Raw genomic sequence first — 17,500 nt, forward strand, 5'->3', positions numbered from 1 at the left:
GTAAAGATGAGTGACCTGTCTCCCCCCCACACCCACCACTGCACACCCTCAAGCTTCCCATGCACTTTATTTATTAATGGATCCATTCAATTATTTACCTCACATGGCATTGCAGCAACAGGCCTGCTGCACGGTGCATAGGGCAACAGGGGCACACACATAGCAGGGCACACACACACACACACACACACACACACACACACACACACGTGCCACGGGCAAATGGGCTGTTTGCAGCAATCATGCTAATAGACCCGCCTGACCCAAGCTAGACTGAATTATAATGGAATGGGGCCGTAACTTCGACATCATTTTATAATGAGTCATAAAAATAAAAAAAAAACCCCGCCCATATCATTTATGTAGTTCAACCAACAAAATCAGATTTTTGTGTCTATACGACCGCCTCACGTGTGTAAAATACCCCCGGGAGGGTATTAAGCTAGTTGCCATTACTTGACATTGTCGTTTAACTGGTGAAGGCTGTATTTCCCCAGAGCAGAGCGGTCACTACGCAGTTCCCGCCTTCGTGTGCCTGCGACTGGGAAATGGCACACGCAGGCAGCCTGTGCACCTTTTAAAATATATATATATATAAATTAAAAAAAAGAAAAAAAGGCAGAAGGGGACACTATGAGCATCCTGTTTGCGGCCTGAGGTTGCTGGTTCAAACGTATCGCCGGCCCCCGCCCGGTGTCTGCTCTTATCTCCTCCGTCCGGCCTTATCCCCACCGTGGCCAGACGGGGATCAATCCCACACCGACTTGGGTTTCACATCCCGGAAGCGCGGATGTACACACGGGTCACTTTCATCGACTCGGCAGCAGCAGCAGCAGCAGCAGCCGCCGCCGCCGCAGCAGCAGCAGCGGCAGCGGCAGCGGCATCAGTGGCCGTAGTGGCCGTGGCCGGAGCGGTCTCCTTCACGCCGCGCTCCCTCCTGTGTGTGAACGCGGGGGTGCAGATTCATCACCGCAGGGCCGCTGAGGTGAGGCGGGCCCGGCCGCCGCAGTCCGCTGCCTTTTTATAGTTTACCCCCTCCGAGACGATTGCGTCAAAACATCCGCATAGATGCGCCCGTAACGATGTTTGGGTTGCAGGGGATGAGTCGATGGCGTTATTGATGAATGCAAGTCGGCGTTTTTTTCGTTGGGAATTATTGTTTGTTTTGAGAAGTGTCACGTTTGTGTTTGTCTTGTTTTCAGATACGAGACGCGCAAAGAATTGAAGGATGGTTAGTTTTATTACCGGAGAGCGGTGTGTGTGTGTGTGTGTGTGTGTGTGTGTGTGTGTGTGTGTGTGTGTGTGTGTGTGTGTTGTGAATATGCATGTGTGTGTGTGTGTGTGTGTGTGTGCGTGAATATGCATGTGTGTGTGTGGTGTGTTTGTGTTGTGAATATACGTGTTTGTGTTGTGAATATGCTAGTGTGTGTGTGTGCGTGTTTGTGTTGTGTGTGTGTAAATGTATATATGTTGGTGTTTGTGTTGTGTATATGCATGTGTGTGTGTGTGTGTGTGGACGTGCAGGCTCATGATATGCCTGCAGGCCAAATATTCTCTGTGTGAGCTGCGTAAGCATCATGAATTATGATATCCTGATTAAGCAAATATTCCATAATAAACATCTGTTTTGTGCTTCCTTATGCATGCACATTTGAATGTTCATAGAATGATATAATTGTTTGGAATTGGGTTTAGTTATTATGAATCTGTATCTAGGTGTGTGTCAGTCTGTCCTTGTGTATCTTCATATCATTGTGTGTGTGCGCACATGCCTGTGTGTGTGTGTATCTATTTGTGTGTTGGTGTTGATGTATGCCATAACAAGTTGACAATAAATAGCAGATGCGAAGATGCAGTTTGGATGTGAGACCCGGACAAGGCTGGGCCGAGATAGGGAGTGAGAGAGAGAGCAAGAGAGTGCCATCTATATATATATATACAGTATATATATACAGTATATGCGAGTGAGATGAGAAGGATATCGCCCTGAAGACCGATTGCTGGTCCAGCACCGTGGAATCTGTGTGTGAAACAAAGTCACACAAAAACAAAAAACACGCACACACACCCAGACAACAGCATCAAATAAACAAACCAAACACATAGTGATACACATAATGAAGCAATTAAGAAACAAAACTAGCCAAACAAATACACCATTAGGCTGTGCCTGCGTTGAAAACTATACATATTAGACATAATGTAATGAAACTGCGTTGAACATTTTGGTGAATGGGTCAGCATACATTTTATGCAAACCATAATGCACGTGTTTAAGTCTGTGCTCGCTCGAACGCACGCACGTACGTGTTCGTGTTACCGGCCATTGCTCTTTGTTCCCTGGGGGGAGGGCTGCTTTAACTCCCCAGGAACCCGTTGTGATTTAGAACAGCGGAAAAGTCACTTCCAATGAAAGACAATGGGCCGCTGCTTTGGTGCGCATGTGGGATTGTGTGCTGCGTGTGTGTGTGTGTGTGTGTGTGTGTGTGTGTGTGTGTGTGTGTGTGTGTGTGGCTTTTAGGAATTAAACGTATGTCTAACTCCTAAAATGTAAATCTAACTCCTATGAAATCTAAATAATTTCACTTGAAAACCTATAGAATATATAACATGATATAGAAAGACGCGTCATCTGTTAGAAAAAGGCTGTCACAAAGTGCTATTAGCGACGGGCAGCGTGATCACGTGCCTGTCGAACGCTGTATAGAGGAGGATGATGAAACCCTGATAAATGATCAGGGATATTTAAACAATCCCTATAGAGGTGTATCAAACCTCTCAGAGTGTTAGGGGAAGAATAGGAATACACGGCACGGCATGGCGTGGCGTGCTACGGCTATAGAGTTACGACTTCAGCTCACTGTTCTCCAGGTGTCTGGTCTGCTGCTGCTGCTGCTGGTCCGCGTGAAGACGACGAGGAAGAGGAGGAGGAGGAGGATGGTGGTGGTGGTGGTGGTGGTGGTGACGCCGGCAGTTATACTCTGTGCTGAAGAAGAACGCTGGCACAGAGCAAGCTTAATGCAGATAGGATCTCCCTAGGGTGCAGTGTGTGTGTGTGTGTGTGTGTGTGTGTGTGTGTGTGTGTGTGTGTGTTTGCATGCACACATGTGCTTGCGTGTGTGTGTGTGTGTGTGTGTGCGTGCATGTGCGTGTATGTGCGCGTCTGCATTGTGCATGCCTATTAATGTCTGCATGCATGCTTGTGTGTGTGTGTGCATGTGCGTGTGTGTGTGTGTGTGTGTGTGTGTATGATGGCCTGCCTGCCTGCTTGTGTGTGTGTGTGTGTGTGTGTGTGTGTGTGTGTGTGTGTGTGTGTGTGTGTGTGTGTGTGTGTGTGTGTGTGATTACCTGCCTGCCTGCTTTTCGTGTGTGTGTGTGTGTGTGTGTGTGTGCGTGGAGAGGGGCTGGATGTGTGATCGGAGACTAAAATCATTACAGTATGCCTGGTCACTGTGTCCTTGGGTCCTGCACTGAGTCCGGGGCCGCTGGCATCCTCTGCTTTCCTCCCACACTCCACTCCTACTCTGCGTGTCCTTGTCCTTTCACTTATCTCATCCCACACCTTTCTCAACCCAAGACGCTTCTCCCAAGCTCCCGATGTGTCCAGGTATCCGGGCCGGGATTCTGACTCCGGGGCTGGCGAGATAGCTTTGCATTGTGGAAGAATTACTGGCATTAGGTGTGTTTGTGAGACAGGACAGACCGCGTGTTGTGGTATGGCTCTGATCAAATCGATAGTCCCCTTTGGAGCATAATCAATAGAAATGTATTGCAATCAGGTTGTGATTAATCACGATATGTGTATTGATGGAATACTGATTATTCTCTTCGAGAACACAATGTTGAGTTGCATAAGTGGATTTTCCACAGAGTGTATAACACATTATGGTGTAATGTTGGTAATTTGGAGTGTGTAAGGATATTTTAAATAGATCTGTGTGTGTTACGATGAACAACAATATAATTAATGTTTATAAAGTGAACTACACTTTTTCTTTATGGAGGCTATTGAGCATCGTCCGTGGGGATTTTTCTTTTGGTTGCATGCGTTTCTTTCTGTAATCGACCATATGATACATAATACACAGCCTTGCATTCCCCGTTGTATCCTCTCTTGTCCCTTTCTCTTTCTATTGTTTTAGTAAAGTACAGAGGGCCTTACAGAGATCACTAAAATAAGAGTCAAAGAGGCAAATAAAAAATCCATATGTGTCTGTTTCTGTCGTTATCATAAATTCATTCATCCTATCAAATATTTCCCTGCCCTTTTGGATTGGTTCACCCCAGCTGCACTCTAGCCGCTAGGCTGCAGGAGCATTGGCCGCTGTCCGCCCCCTCTCTGTCTCCGTTAGAGAGCGAGAGAGAGAGAGAGAGAGAGCGAGAATGAATGTAAACCAGACTGGTCTTCCTTAGGCCTGATTGGTTGATTCCATGCCTAGCGGTTTTGTCCTTGAGAATGTGCAGACACGGGGCAGATAATGTTCTGACACCAGAAACTCTAAACCCGGGGCAGATCAACACTTACTCTATTCTCCTTTTCTCTTCTTATACCGTCACACTAGCCGGATATGCAGATTGAATATGCAATGTATGTGTGCGTGTGTGTGTGTTTCCGCGTGCGTGTGTATTTGTGCGCGTCCGTTAGCCTGCAAGTGAATGCATTATAACTGCCTATTTGCGTGTAGCAGCCTATTTGGTGTGTGTTTTCAACTTTGTTTTTGTTCATTTGGAAGAACTAAAGTTGATGTCATACTTGTGTTTTGTGTGAAACTATGAAGTGGGAGGACATTGAATATTTTGTACGTTTTTCTAATGTCTGTTCGGGGCTTTAGTCAGCCCACAGCCATCCTCACATGCCCTATTGGAAAAGCACGGGGAGCGCGGGGTAAATGCACATGACATAATTTGACTCGATCAAATACATCTATTTTATTTATTATATTGTCGCCTGTAAATTTGAATATTTAGACCCGCTGTCAGTCTTGGCCATTGCAAGGTCAAACGTCTAATTTTACCGTGCTTTCTGCACGTGCAGCGGCGGTGTTTTGCAGAAGTCAGCAGGGCTGCAGCCCGCGTAGTCTCCCCGCTGCAGGGAACCAGCGCGCGGCTCGCGGCGGCGCAGCGTGAACACACGGCGGACCAATGACCTGTGAGCTCGTGTGTTCTGGTAAGAGCTAAATGAGGAGCCTGTTTGAATCTCGGAATGACATGCCGCGAGTATAGGAATGTACCTCCATATTGTGTCTTGGAGGTATTGACAATGTGATAACTATAACCTATTATGTAATGGAAATTATTAAAGATAAAATGTGCACTACATTGCACACCATTTAACAAATTATTGTGAACTGAGTGTGTGTGTGTGTGTGTGTGTGTGTGTGTGTGTGTGTGTGTGTGTGTGTGTGTGTGTGTGTGTGTGTGTGTGTGTGTGTGTGTGTGTGTTTGTGTCTGTGTGTGTGCAAGAATTAAAGTGCGCCACGTTGTATTCTGATTGAGTGATTGAGAGCTAAGTATAAAAAGTCCGAGAGATAATAGATGCCATTTCAATGACTTTAATAAGCAAAATAGGAAACAATTTCTTCCAAAAACAACAGAAAATAAGACAAAACAGAAACCAGCCTGAATGGAACTACAACAGTTCAAATTTAAGTTGTTTTACTCTTATTTATATAAACAGGATTGAAAATTGATCCCCATCATCGCAAAGTACATGGAATTGCTAAAAACAGAACAACAACCCGCTGCTGCAGTTTCAATTTGATTTCAACACAGTTGAATCAGTAACAAACCAAAGATTGTTAAATGCATGACTTTCCAACAATAGTTTCAAATGCAAGCACCATGCTTATTTGATATGATCTGAAAGTTCGTTAATTTAAATCATTAAAATAAAAACTTTAACTATGCATCTGGCCAGCAGAACCAGAATCATCAACAATAAAACAAACAAAAAAATGTATTACATAACATACACAGAGTTTTCATTTTGAAACTTTGTACAACCTCTTTCCCCTTTTTTAACTGACCGGCAGAGAAAAAAATCAGGAAAACACAGCATCAATAGTTTTACAATGTATCACAAATGCATGCGTTATCTAAATACCTGTTGACTGGAGCCTAATGCTAAATCCCTGACATAGGTTAGTCGACGTTTTGGTAGCGGTGTGTTTTGTCAAGTTGTGTGTGTGTGTGTGTGTGTGTGTGTGTGTGTGTGTGTGTGTGTGTGTGTGTGTGTGTGTGTGTGTGTGTGTGTGTGTGTGTGTGTGTGTGTGTGTGTGTTGACAACATGAGGTGGTCCCGCTGTAGCACAGGTGACTCTGAAGGATGCGCCATCATAACGAGTGAATGAGATCATTCTGACGGTGTGTGTGATGTGGTCAGGGTGCCGCAAGAGTTATAGCAGGCTGCACATCTCATTCGAATTAGTGGTGGCAGGAGTGGACAGCCACGTTTAATTAAAGGTATGATTGTGTCTAATTGATAATTGAGTAGCCTATTTTATGAACAATTTAACAATCACTTGGTGCGGTGTCAGGCCGTTTAAAACTGTCGCGTCCTTCTGCATCGCAAGGCAGTAGTAAATGTGAGTCTAAAATGATCCTAAAATGTCTACAATTATTGGTTTTGCTTAATAATCACGTAGCATTTGATGAATTCCTGGAGGGGGGTTTGCACAAAATCCAAAATGAAAACTTGAAATAGTTAACCAAAAGTGCACTTGACACACAAAGTTTGTTGTATTTAAATGCAACTGAAAAAATGCCCACATCTCTCAATCAATATCCCAAGTGAAAAAAATATATATAGAAAAACACAACACAAAGAAAGAAAGAAGTTCAAACCAGCCTCCTCAATCTTGGTGTGCAGTTTTTTTTGCGGTTGCATAATATTTACAAGCCAAAAGAAACCTCCACCACTGCACCGGCAGTCCTGCTGTTCTACGCCCGTTGCATTACTCGTCTAACCCCCAAACTATGGAGAAGCGCAATCAACAACATGCTCTTAATATACACGAGAAGATGAAAAGTACAAAATAGAAATTATTACCATACATGTCCAGCATGCAGGATTAATATTTAATGCAGATTTTTTGTTACACTATATATTCGAATATAACCAAGCAGGCAATAAATCAATGAGATGTTGCATAAATTGTAGGGATTGTTTGACAGAAGTGAAGTTTGCATAATGTAAGAGTCCTGCTTTTGGGCGAATCTCTTGGATTACAGATATACGGGGGGGGGGGGGGGGGGACTTTTGATTGAGTCTCCCAACTTTTCTCTGCGTTGCTTCGCAGGCTGCATGAGAACGAGGCCTGCTTTTTAACAACGTGTCATCTTTTTGAAGAACCAAAAAACAGACAAAGTGGCATATTCTTTTGTACACTAAGCAACTAATCTACAAAGATCCGTGGGACCAAACAAACATCCCGCAACGCTCTTTGTATCTCGGTTGTCCCGCGGATGACGAGATGAGTATATATGGAAATAGTATTTGATGTATTATTCTTCTATTATGAATATAATCTCCCGTTATTAGTAGAACCATAAACAGGTGTGGAAGGGTGGGTTGGTTATTATTCATTGTTCATCAGCATCGTTTTTGGGGGGTGGAGGGATGAAGAGAGTCACAAAAAAAAAGGCTTCTACAACTCACATGAAGAACTCGGGGGAAGACGGGTTGTCGCTCGTCGACCCGGCCTCCCGAAACCCGCTGCCGGCCCCCGGGCCCGTCAGCTTCTCGCACTTGAGTTTGTAGGCGTCCCTCTCCCGCGCCAGCCGGTGGATCTCCGCCTTGAGCTGCTCCACCTGGTTCATCAGCTGCGTCTTCTCGTTCTCCAGCACGTGTTTCTGCTGCACCCGCTTGAAGCGGCAGGATTGCGCGTAGCCCCGGTTCTTCAGGGTCCTCCTCTTCTGCTTCAGACGGATCACCTCGTCCTTGGTGAATCCCCGCAGGTGTCTGTTGAGCTCCCGCACCGACATGGACACCAGCTGGTCGTCGGAGAAGCGGTCCTCCACGTTGCCGGAGCCGTGGTGGCCCGACTGGCTCATGTGTTGATGGTGGTGGTGGTGGCGGTGGTGGTGCAGGGGCTGGTGCTCGTCCGGTGACATGGGGGACGGGCTGTCGGATTCCTGGCTGTGGTGATGGTGGTGTTGGTTGTGGGACGGGTGGCTGTGCCCTCCCAGGTCGTCGGAGTGGTGAGGGATGCCGACGGCGTACGGGTGGTGGTGGTGGTGCTGGGGATGGCCGTGGTGCGTGTTGTGGTGGTGGTTGTGCGGGCCCCCCCTGTAGCCCTCGAAGCTGCCCTGTTGCTGGAGCTGCTGCTGGGCGTGCGGGGGAGGCGGGTGGCCGTGGCCCGTGGCGCCGATCAGGGCCTCCACCGCGTCCTCCGGGGTCAGACTCAGCGTCTGGGGGTCCATCTGCTGGTGGTAGCCGTTGTTGGGCATCCAGTAGAGCTCCTCCAGGTGGTTCTTCTGCTCCGCGGGGCTGAAGCTGGGCGACGAGGGCACCGAGCTGCAGGGCGTGCTGATGGGGGTTGAGGACACGGAGCCCTGGGGTTGGAGGCGGTTACACTGGCGCACCCCGGCGCGCTCCAGCCCGGCCAGGCCTTCCTTCTTCACGTCGAACTTCATCAGGTCAAAGTCGTTGACGTATTCCAGAGCCAGAGGACTGTTGGGCAGCTCGGCGGGCATGTTCATCTCAGTGCTCATGGTGCTACTGCTGCAGCTGCTGAGTCTTTTTTGTGCAGATGTGCAAAGGGGTGCAGGTCGAGCGACGCACAGAGCGACTTGCCGTTCAACGGTTCTTCTCTCCTTTCTTGTCTCATGCAATAGTTCTTATAACTCCCCCACCGCTGCGCACCAGTTTGGTGAAAGCATGAGACGCTGTGCGACGGGGCACAGGGAAAAAAAGAAATGCGAGAAAAAGTAAAGAGGCAAAGTTTAAAACTTAATGCTCTTCTAACGACATCGGAATTTGCGTCATGTAGCCCACTTCAGCAGGACTAATCTGGCAACACAGACCAGGGGCAGGAGGTAGCACGTATACAATCTCAGTCTCTTCAGTAGAAGTGTATTCGCCGAGGGGAAGAAGAAGAAAAAAAAGACATAAATTAAAAAAGAAACACCACGTATAAGCGACAAAGCAAAAGGCACCAGTCCCCTCCGGAAAAAAAAGCTTCTTCTGTGTCGTTATAAGTCCTTTTCGCCAGGAAAATAAACAACGTGGAGAGAAATAAGCAAAAAGCGTCAGGCGTCTGAATATGCTGAGAAGCAGCTTTCCAGCTCTGCACCGCAGAGATTCAGGCTCGCTTCTCGGACTAACTCACTACCGAGTATCCAGCAGACTGCGCCCGGCCGCCCCGCGCTCCTTTATCCTTATAGCGCGCAGTGACGTCGCACGGGAGGGCTGGTGCCTACGCGCGGTCCGCTCCAATGGGAAACGTCCAATTGGAGTGAAAAGGAGAAGGGGGCTGGGATAGAGGGGACGAGGGGAGGGACCGCCTTTTGACAGATACAGACAGTCAGCTGACTGACTTGAGGTAAAGGCACATATCGAGATGAGTTCACTTTACAAGCATCACGCCTCGTTGAAGCCCCGCGTTCAACGCGTAATTCATCTTACGTATAAGTTCTTTCTCTTTTTTCGGTGATAACCATAATGCTTGACTGTTTCAAATCGGAAAGAGAAGCTTAACCTACTTCTGAACAAAAGCAAGTGTGTTAATAGCACACACATTGCTCGATACATATTGCACCTAACCGAACGGTTCCTGAATCTGTCGGTATAGTTTGGACAAGATTACATGTTGTAGAATATAGGCTTAAACATAGAAAGAACAATAGGCCTAATAACAAAGGACAAAGGGTGTAATTCAGTTTTGTTTCTGTCAATGTATATAAGCCTTCCAGTTTTCAATTATCCATTTCAATTTCCCTTCATCCAGTAATCCTCACGAACAAGAAGAGCGACTTCTCATTTAAAACTCATCCATGGGTCAAAAAAAGGAACACGGTCAGTTCTTAATTATTTGCCGAATAACATTAATAGCATTTGGCATCCTAATTGTAGTGTTCAGGTGAGCGCATATAAAAGTTACGATAAAGTGTCATTATAGATTTTGCCTAGAAAGTAGTCGCTGTGTTCCCAGACAGCATGGTCGCTGCTCCACCTGAACCAGGCTCAAGGCTGCCCCTATGTGGACGAACGGCGTAATTAATTCAGCAGCTTTCTTTTTAGGTGCACGTTTCACTCGATCAACCCTTTATTCGCATACATGCCATGTTGGGGACGCTTCTTTCTTAAGCGTTTTATAACACAATGGGGACGTATGCATTCTCACCATGGAGGTCTATGCTGTAGACCTAGGACTACCAGTATAGCTGACTTAGCTCAATTATATACTGGAGTTAGATTACATACCTTACACTGTACACTAGTCCACACTCTGCTCTGTAGTGTATTTTTAAACGTATTGGAACGCAACCCTGCATAGCACCTCATGCGCGCTACAGAATTTAAAAAAATATATATTTTTACGCATTCTCTAAAAACGTTTAAAAAGACTCGTCCGAAAAGGAAACCGTTTTTAAATGGGTCAATTGAAGTCATCGATTAGATAATCATTTCTTTCCCACCTCATATCCACGGCTGAGTGCGCTATAGCATATCGATCACCCTGTGTGTGTGTGTGTGTGTGTGTGTGTGTGTGTGTGTGTGTGTGTGTGTGTGTGTGTGTGTGTGTGTGTGTGTGTGTGTGTGTGTGTGTGTGTGTGTGTGAGAGAGAGAGAGAGAGAGAGAGAGAGAGTGTGTGGAGAGCAGTGGGCGCGTGCTAAAGATAAGATCAGATGAGTTCATTCTTCTTAATCAACCTGTGTAGTTATTGCAAATGATCAATAGGCCTGCGTTCACTTTGACTCGTATCAGTTTCATGGCTATTTGGCCTACAGGCAGCTGCCTGACCTTCCCATTCGGGATTTAATGTAAGCTTTAGGCAAGCACAGATATTTCTATTCGAATTATATGAATGGAGGTGAGATCTGAAGAGGCCTTCCCTTAAAACGAATAAGAAGCACGGTTTTTGTTAATCTGGAAATTAATTTAGGATAGACAGCTTAACGAAAGTAGTTAAGCTATTTTAAGTATCATATTATTTGTATTATTTGTACTATTTGTATTATTACTATAATAATACTCATAATAATAATGGTAATTATTATTATTTGTATTATTATTATTATTATTATTATTATTATTATTATTATTATTATTATGTAACATGAAACATTAGCCAATCGTCAAATAACTATATAATTAAACCTATGAACATCCAGATGTCAACCTTATTGTTTAGGCCTACCTACTTTAAAACGGCATTGTTGGCTATTTATATTTCCTCCGAGTATTATTTGTGTCACGGTCAGGTGGAATACAAATCTTGCAAACATTTATTTACACGTCCTGCGACCTGCAACCATACCTCCGCCCAATAAACAGACCCGTTAACCAAATGTACTGCTACAGAAAAACACAGACAAAAAAAAACATTTATAAAATGCATCCTAGTCGACGACGAACGTTAAAAAGAGAGAGAGAAAAAAAATAGTTACGAAGCCGAACTTCAGAAGCGCGCTTCACACGCGGCGCGGGGGAGCGGCGCTGTGAGCGCGTTCTCTCTGAGGCCGAGTCGCCGGCAGCCCCATTAGCCTGTAATGCTCTCTAATATAGCCCGAGTCCACCGTCTAATAGATCCAGGCTGGCCCGCCGACGGCTCTCCCCCTTCGGTAATAACGGGCTGTAATGGAGAGACGAGATGTAAAAAGCGCCCATGTCAGCAGCATATCGGTGGTTAATGATCTATTAAGTGATCCGCGTGCTTATGGACAGCGAAAAAATGTGTCTATGCATGCTTATCCCCCCTCCACCCCCTCTTCCAGCCCCACTAATGAGAGTCCCATCCTACGGATTTTAGGAATGAATAACAGAAATAAAATCCCCTTTAAAATGTTGCGTTTAGTTGACAAGGTAGCTGGATGCCGGGGCGCACGGAGCGCCTATAGCGGAGATGGTGTGCGGGCGTCCCACCGCTCTCACCTTGGAGCGGCGAGCCACCTGCCGTATGACCCGCCGGCGGAGCGGCACCGCGGGGGCATGCACAGTGTGTGTGCCAAAGGATAAGACGTGATTTCCTCGCAGAAGTGGATTAATGTTCTCCATAGCGACGCATGGACCTCTGATGTGGCCCGGGTGTCTGAAGGCCAGCTGGCGTGACGGGCCATGGGAGATGGACCTCCAGCTCGTCTGTCTTCACCTGTGTGTCCGTTTGGGTTTCTACGGGGGGACTATTATCGTTATAACTCTTTTTTTGTCTATCTCTCTGGCCTCCAGGTAAATCACACGTATTCTACGGTCGTCTATGTAGCTTTGAGTGTGGATTTGAGCAGGATTCTTCTTCATAGGCTTAGTTGAAATGGTTAGTGACAGTATGATGAAAAGCAGGAGCACCATAGGCATATAGTGCAGGTGAGTGATGTAGGCTACAGACAGTGGTAAATAAGTTGGAGCATTGAGAAGCTTGAGTCAATAGGGTGAGTTTTGAGGCACAGATACAGCCAGATCCATTACTGGATCTGGCTGTAGGCCTGCATGCTTTTTTTTATTGGTATTTATTACTTCTTCATATGGGCCCAATATATATATATAAAAAAACACTTGTTAACGCTCTGCATTGCTCTCTTATAAATTATATAGGCATATAGGTAGCAGTATGTATTTAACGAAGCTATACATCAATACGTTATACATTAGGTTTGATAGGCTGTCATTTCATCTCAGCAAACAGTACATTATGCAGCTTGGATGGCTATTTAAAGTAGCTGCACTAACTGTAACTTAAATAAAGGAGGCTATCATCTAAAAAATAAAGATGGACAGATCCACATTATTATTTGAAGTAGTAGTTGTGTAGGCTTTTTATTGTTACTTTTTATCAACCAAAATATTTAGTCTATTTTGCCCCCTTTATCATTAGAACGCCGCTCTAAACAGTCCCACAGAGGAAGAGCTTATTAAAAAGGACTTGCATTCCCACCGCTAGTAAACATTTATCGTCTATGTTGATTGTTTAATTAAGATGCATGAGGTGGAGTCATGTTCTTATCTAACGTCGTGAATTTACTATACGTGCAACTAGGCATTTATAAAGGCGCCTAATTGATCGATTGTCTTGTAGAGAACATGTAGGCCTATTTGTTACTATTATTTAAACACACGTTCCTATCCAGAGATATGTCTGTAAAATTATAAAATGAAACATCCATTTTGTGTAAGAAAAAACACAAACCGTGAAGAGCTGAGGCTATGTTTTCAGCATCAACTAAATGAGTGTTGGACCTTTTCATCTAGCCTAACTAATTATATATAAGAAAGCAAGTACAATACTCCCCTGGTCCCTTCTGTGTCATGTCTTTGCCTATACGAGGGCTATAATATAAACATTGTCGTTTGCTGTTAAAAAGCCTCATTGCGGAGAGAAAAGTCATTCGGCTCGATGTTTTGAAAAGGGTTTATTTGTTGTGACAGGGCGCCTCTTGTGGCGCATTTAATCACTGCTATTAGCCTGCCATCTGCATGGCGCACGACCTAGTACATCTCCACAGTTATTTAACTCCAACGCCGGCTGAGGGCTATAACTTTATTCATTTTGAAAAGAGAGAGAGCGAATTTGTATAATTATTATTACAGCAAGTCCTAGCTGTAATTGTCTGTGATTAGATCAGAAATACAAAAAATAAAAGTCAACGTGTGAACTGGCTTAATCCCAGATGAATCATGAATCATAAATTGTGGTTACTTTGTTGTGGTAATTTCATTTATATAAATCGTGATGATTCTAACAATTGTTTGGCCTCCCTCCAGCTCGCAGTGTGCTAAGGCTTATGTAGCCCATTATAGTGACCACAGTAAGTATAGGCGACACCACACAAACCAATCATCATATGGCTACATGATGACATAATCATGGCTACTATTCTCTGGCTATTTTGATCTGCAGGTCAAGACATCACAGATCCCTGTCCCTCTAAAGAGGCTGGGTCATTGGGCTGCTCCGAGCCTGATCTGTATAACAGATCATGCTTTCAACCTGTGAGTGGCAGCACATTTTCCTCCTCCACAAAGTGGCAGGGGACACAAGCTTGCAAGCACACACACACATGCACATATACATATACATAAGCTTGCATGCTCACACTCACACCCACACACACACACACACATTCAAATATGTATGCTCGCACAGACACACAAACAGACACACACACATACCTAAGCATGCATGCCCACACACACACACACACACACACACACACACACACACACGCATGCACACATACATTCACTCGTTGAATCAAAAGCTCCAAATCAATCAATCAATCGACATTATGCTATTAAGTGATCCTTGCAGTGTTAACAGGAATCAAAGTTTTCCTCTCCCTGTAGTTCCATCTCACAGGAGGAAACAGCAGTGGAAGAACAAACCACCGTTAAATATTCAACGTGTGAGTGCTGTGATGCCCTGGAAAGGCTCACGTCATCATCTCTATCCACGGGTCCTTATTAAAGCAAAGAGTGAAGCTGAGGGGGGTGGGGGGGACGGGACTCTGTTTAATAGGAGCGTCGTTGGTTTGTGTTCTTGCTCCTCTTCATGGGAGTGACGCGCGAAGCTCTGTTATGTAGGGGGAGAGAGAGAGAGAGAGAGAGAGAGAGAGAGAGAGAGAGAGAGGAGAGGAGAGTTGGGGTTTGATGCGATGTTCCCCCCCAGCGAGTTCTCCATGAGAGAGGAACAGGGCAGGGGTGGGGAGGTAGAGGCGCGAGAGAGAGAGAGAGGGGGGGAGGGAGGGAGGCCCACCCACCCCCCAATACGAGCTGTCCCCCGATCCCCCTGCTCAGCTGTGTGCCAGTGTGGAAGCCCCTGTGTGCATACGTGTGTGTGTGTGCAAGTGTGTGTGTGTGTGTGTGTGTGTGTGTGCTTGTGCGTGCATGCATGTGTGCATGTGAGTGTGTGTGTGTGTGTGTGTGTGTGTGTGTGTGTGTGTGTGTGTGCGCATGCATGTGTATGTGTTTGTGTGTGAGAGTGTGTGCGTGTTTGTGCGGATGCATGTGTGTGTGTGTGTGCGTGTGTGTGTGTGTGTGTGTGTGTGTGTGTGATTGATCTTCAGGTGAGTGGGTGGTGCGCGGGCCGCTCTCTGGAGGGAGGAGAGCCGAGCCAGCGTTTTGCCCCAGACTTTCCCACCGCTGTCGACTCCTGCTGCCATTCCCCCTGCTCTCCTTTTGCTCCACCCAGGGTGTGTGTGTGTGTGTGTGTGTGTGTGTGTGTGTGTGTGTGTTGTGTTGTGTTGTTGTGTGTGTGTGTGTGTGTGTGTGTGTGTGTGTGTGTGTGCGTGAGCATGCATGTGTTTGTTTGTGTGTGTGTGTGTGTGTGTGTGTATGTGTGTGGGGGGATGTGTGTGTTCGTGTCCCAGCTGAGATTCCGAAGCTTTTTTTCCTGGACATCAGGATCTCTGGACCTGTAAGTTGTCATCCTGTGACTCTTTCACTCTCTCTCGCTCTTTCTCTCTCTCTTTCTCTCACTCTTTCTCTCACTCTCTCTCTCTTTCACTCCTTCCCAGACTGTAAAACATGTTTCTCTCTCCCCCCTTTTCTCTCACTCCCTCCTCCTCTTCCTTTTCCCTCTAACATTCTCTCTCATTCTCCCTTCCTCCCAACACCACCTCTCTCTTTCTCTCTTTCTCTCTCCTCTCTCTCTCTCCCTCATTCTCTCTCTCTCTCTCTCTCTCTCTCTCTCTCTCTCTCTCTCTTTCTCTCTCTCTCTCTCTCTCTCTCTCTCTCTCTCTCTCTCTCTCTCTCTCTCTCTCTCTCTCTCCCCCTCTCTCTCTCTCTCTCCCCTCTTAGTCCATGCTCTTTTGCGAGTTGACCTCCTTGCTTCTCCACTTCCTGGCCTAGGCCCTGGCCCGGCCCACCCTGGGTCATTTATCATGGCCAGGAGGGGGGCCCCCAGGCCTACGGCCCCTGTCAGCCCCGCAATCGCCTCTTTGTGGCTCCCAGCAAACAAGTGTCGGATCAGCAAAAGTCTATTAAAGCCTGGTGGGTCTTTCTCAGCCAATTGGGTCCGGGTCACTGAGCCGCTCTCCCCCGCTGCTCCGGGAGCTCTTTGTGTCGCCATCGCACGTTGACACAGATCCCCACAAGATTAATGATTTTTAGCAACCATTTGGCGCACCATTCGCAGCCTCCTTCTCTCTCTCTCTCTCTCTCTCTCTCTCTCTCTCTCTCTCTCTCTCTCTCCCTCTGTCTTTGCCTCTTTTTTCATCTTCTTTCCTCCTTCACTCCTATCCTCTTCTCTTAAGCCTGTTTCTTGGACCACTTGTTCACTCTCATTCTCCTGGACATCCCCCCCTCCTGTCTCTCTTATTCCTCTTCTCTTCCCTTCCTCCTGGAAAGATGAGCACCTGTGTCTTAGTTCTCAATACCACAAAGCATATCTTCATGATCACCTCTTAACAATCACGTCTTAACAATCCGGCTTCTTTTAAAGTTTGTTGTTGGCTTCCTATAGCGCAGACACATATACATTGTGCTTATATATATCACTTCAAAAATAAATCACAAATACTTGTTGCACGTAAGTAAATAAGCACATGGATCCACACAGACACAGACACACACACACACACACACACACACACACACACACACACACACACACACACACTGGGCCAGACTGTCGTGGCGTCGTCCCGGGTGGGTCACCACCAGAGACACAAAGTGCATTTGAGGATGATAAAAAGCAAGCCTCTCCCGGCCACCTGCCGGGAGGAGCTGGGCATGGCCACGGTCACTGTGGTGCTTCCAGTAATAATTACTGCAGGTTAAGTGCACATTGTGGAGCCCAGCGGCTGCAGCTCTATCCCTCACCTGGGATATGACTCAGCAGTGTGCAGGTCGTCCGGCCATTTCCCCAGACCACTTGACCACACCCTGACCTACTCTAAAGCCACAGAGTGGGAGAGCGCTCTGAGAGAGAGAGAGAGAGGGAGAAAGAGAGAGAGGTAGAGAGAGAGAGAGAGAAAGAGAGTGCTGTCTTGTAAATCCAGTCTCGACAAAGTTGTTTATATCTATCCATTTATTTATCAATTTTGCATTATGCTTTTTATTTTTTATATAAGTTACAGTTATAAGTTGAGATCCAAAACAACAATTTAACAGCAAAGCTGCTTACAGCGAAACGATGAAGAACATATTTCAAAGAGGAATCCTGCGTTGGTGTTTGCGTTTGAATGTATTCATGAATAACATTTGTTTTTATCATCATTCATGTATTTTCAACATTTGTGTGTGGCACACCACGTTAAACGTGTACCATCTTATCTTCTTCATCACGGACACCAGTGAGAATAGACGTCAGGGCCAATCAATGACTCAAACGCACAGCTGAAGCCCC

At 46.0% G+C, this 17,500-nt stretch overlaps 1 protein-coding gene across 1 annotated transcript; it reads right to left on the minus strand.

Moving 5' to 3' along the window:
• Nucleotides 1–7,250: 7,250 nt before the first annotated feature.
• On the minus strand, nucleotides 7,251–9,344 carry mafba (MAF bZIP transcription factor Ba). The gene has a single exon (XM_084479139.1). The coding sequence runs from the start codon at nucleotides 8,709–8,711 to the stop codon at nucleotides 7,653–7,655; it is 1,059 nt and encodes a 352-aa protein (XP_084335265.1). The 5' UTR covers nucleotides 8,712–9,344; the 3' UTR covers nucleotides 7,251–7,652.
• Nucleotides 9,345–17,500: the final 8,156 nt, after the last annotated feature.

The sequence above is a fragment of the Micromesistius poutassou genome, assembly GCF_964030765.1.
Source record: "Micromesistius poutassou genome assembly, chromosome: 15".
Taxonomy (NCBI): Eukaryota; Metazoa; Chordata; class Actinopteri; order Gadiformes; family Gadidae; genus Micromesistius; species Micromesistius poutassou.

Bases quoted from the DNA above. Each gene is read 5' to 3' on its own strand.
- mafba (XM_084479139.1), bottom strand. From the start codon at position 8,711: ATGAGCACTGAGATGAACATGCCCGCCGAGCTGCCCAACAGTCCTCTG.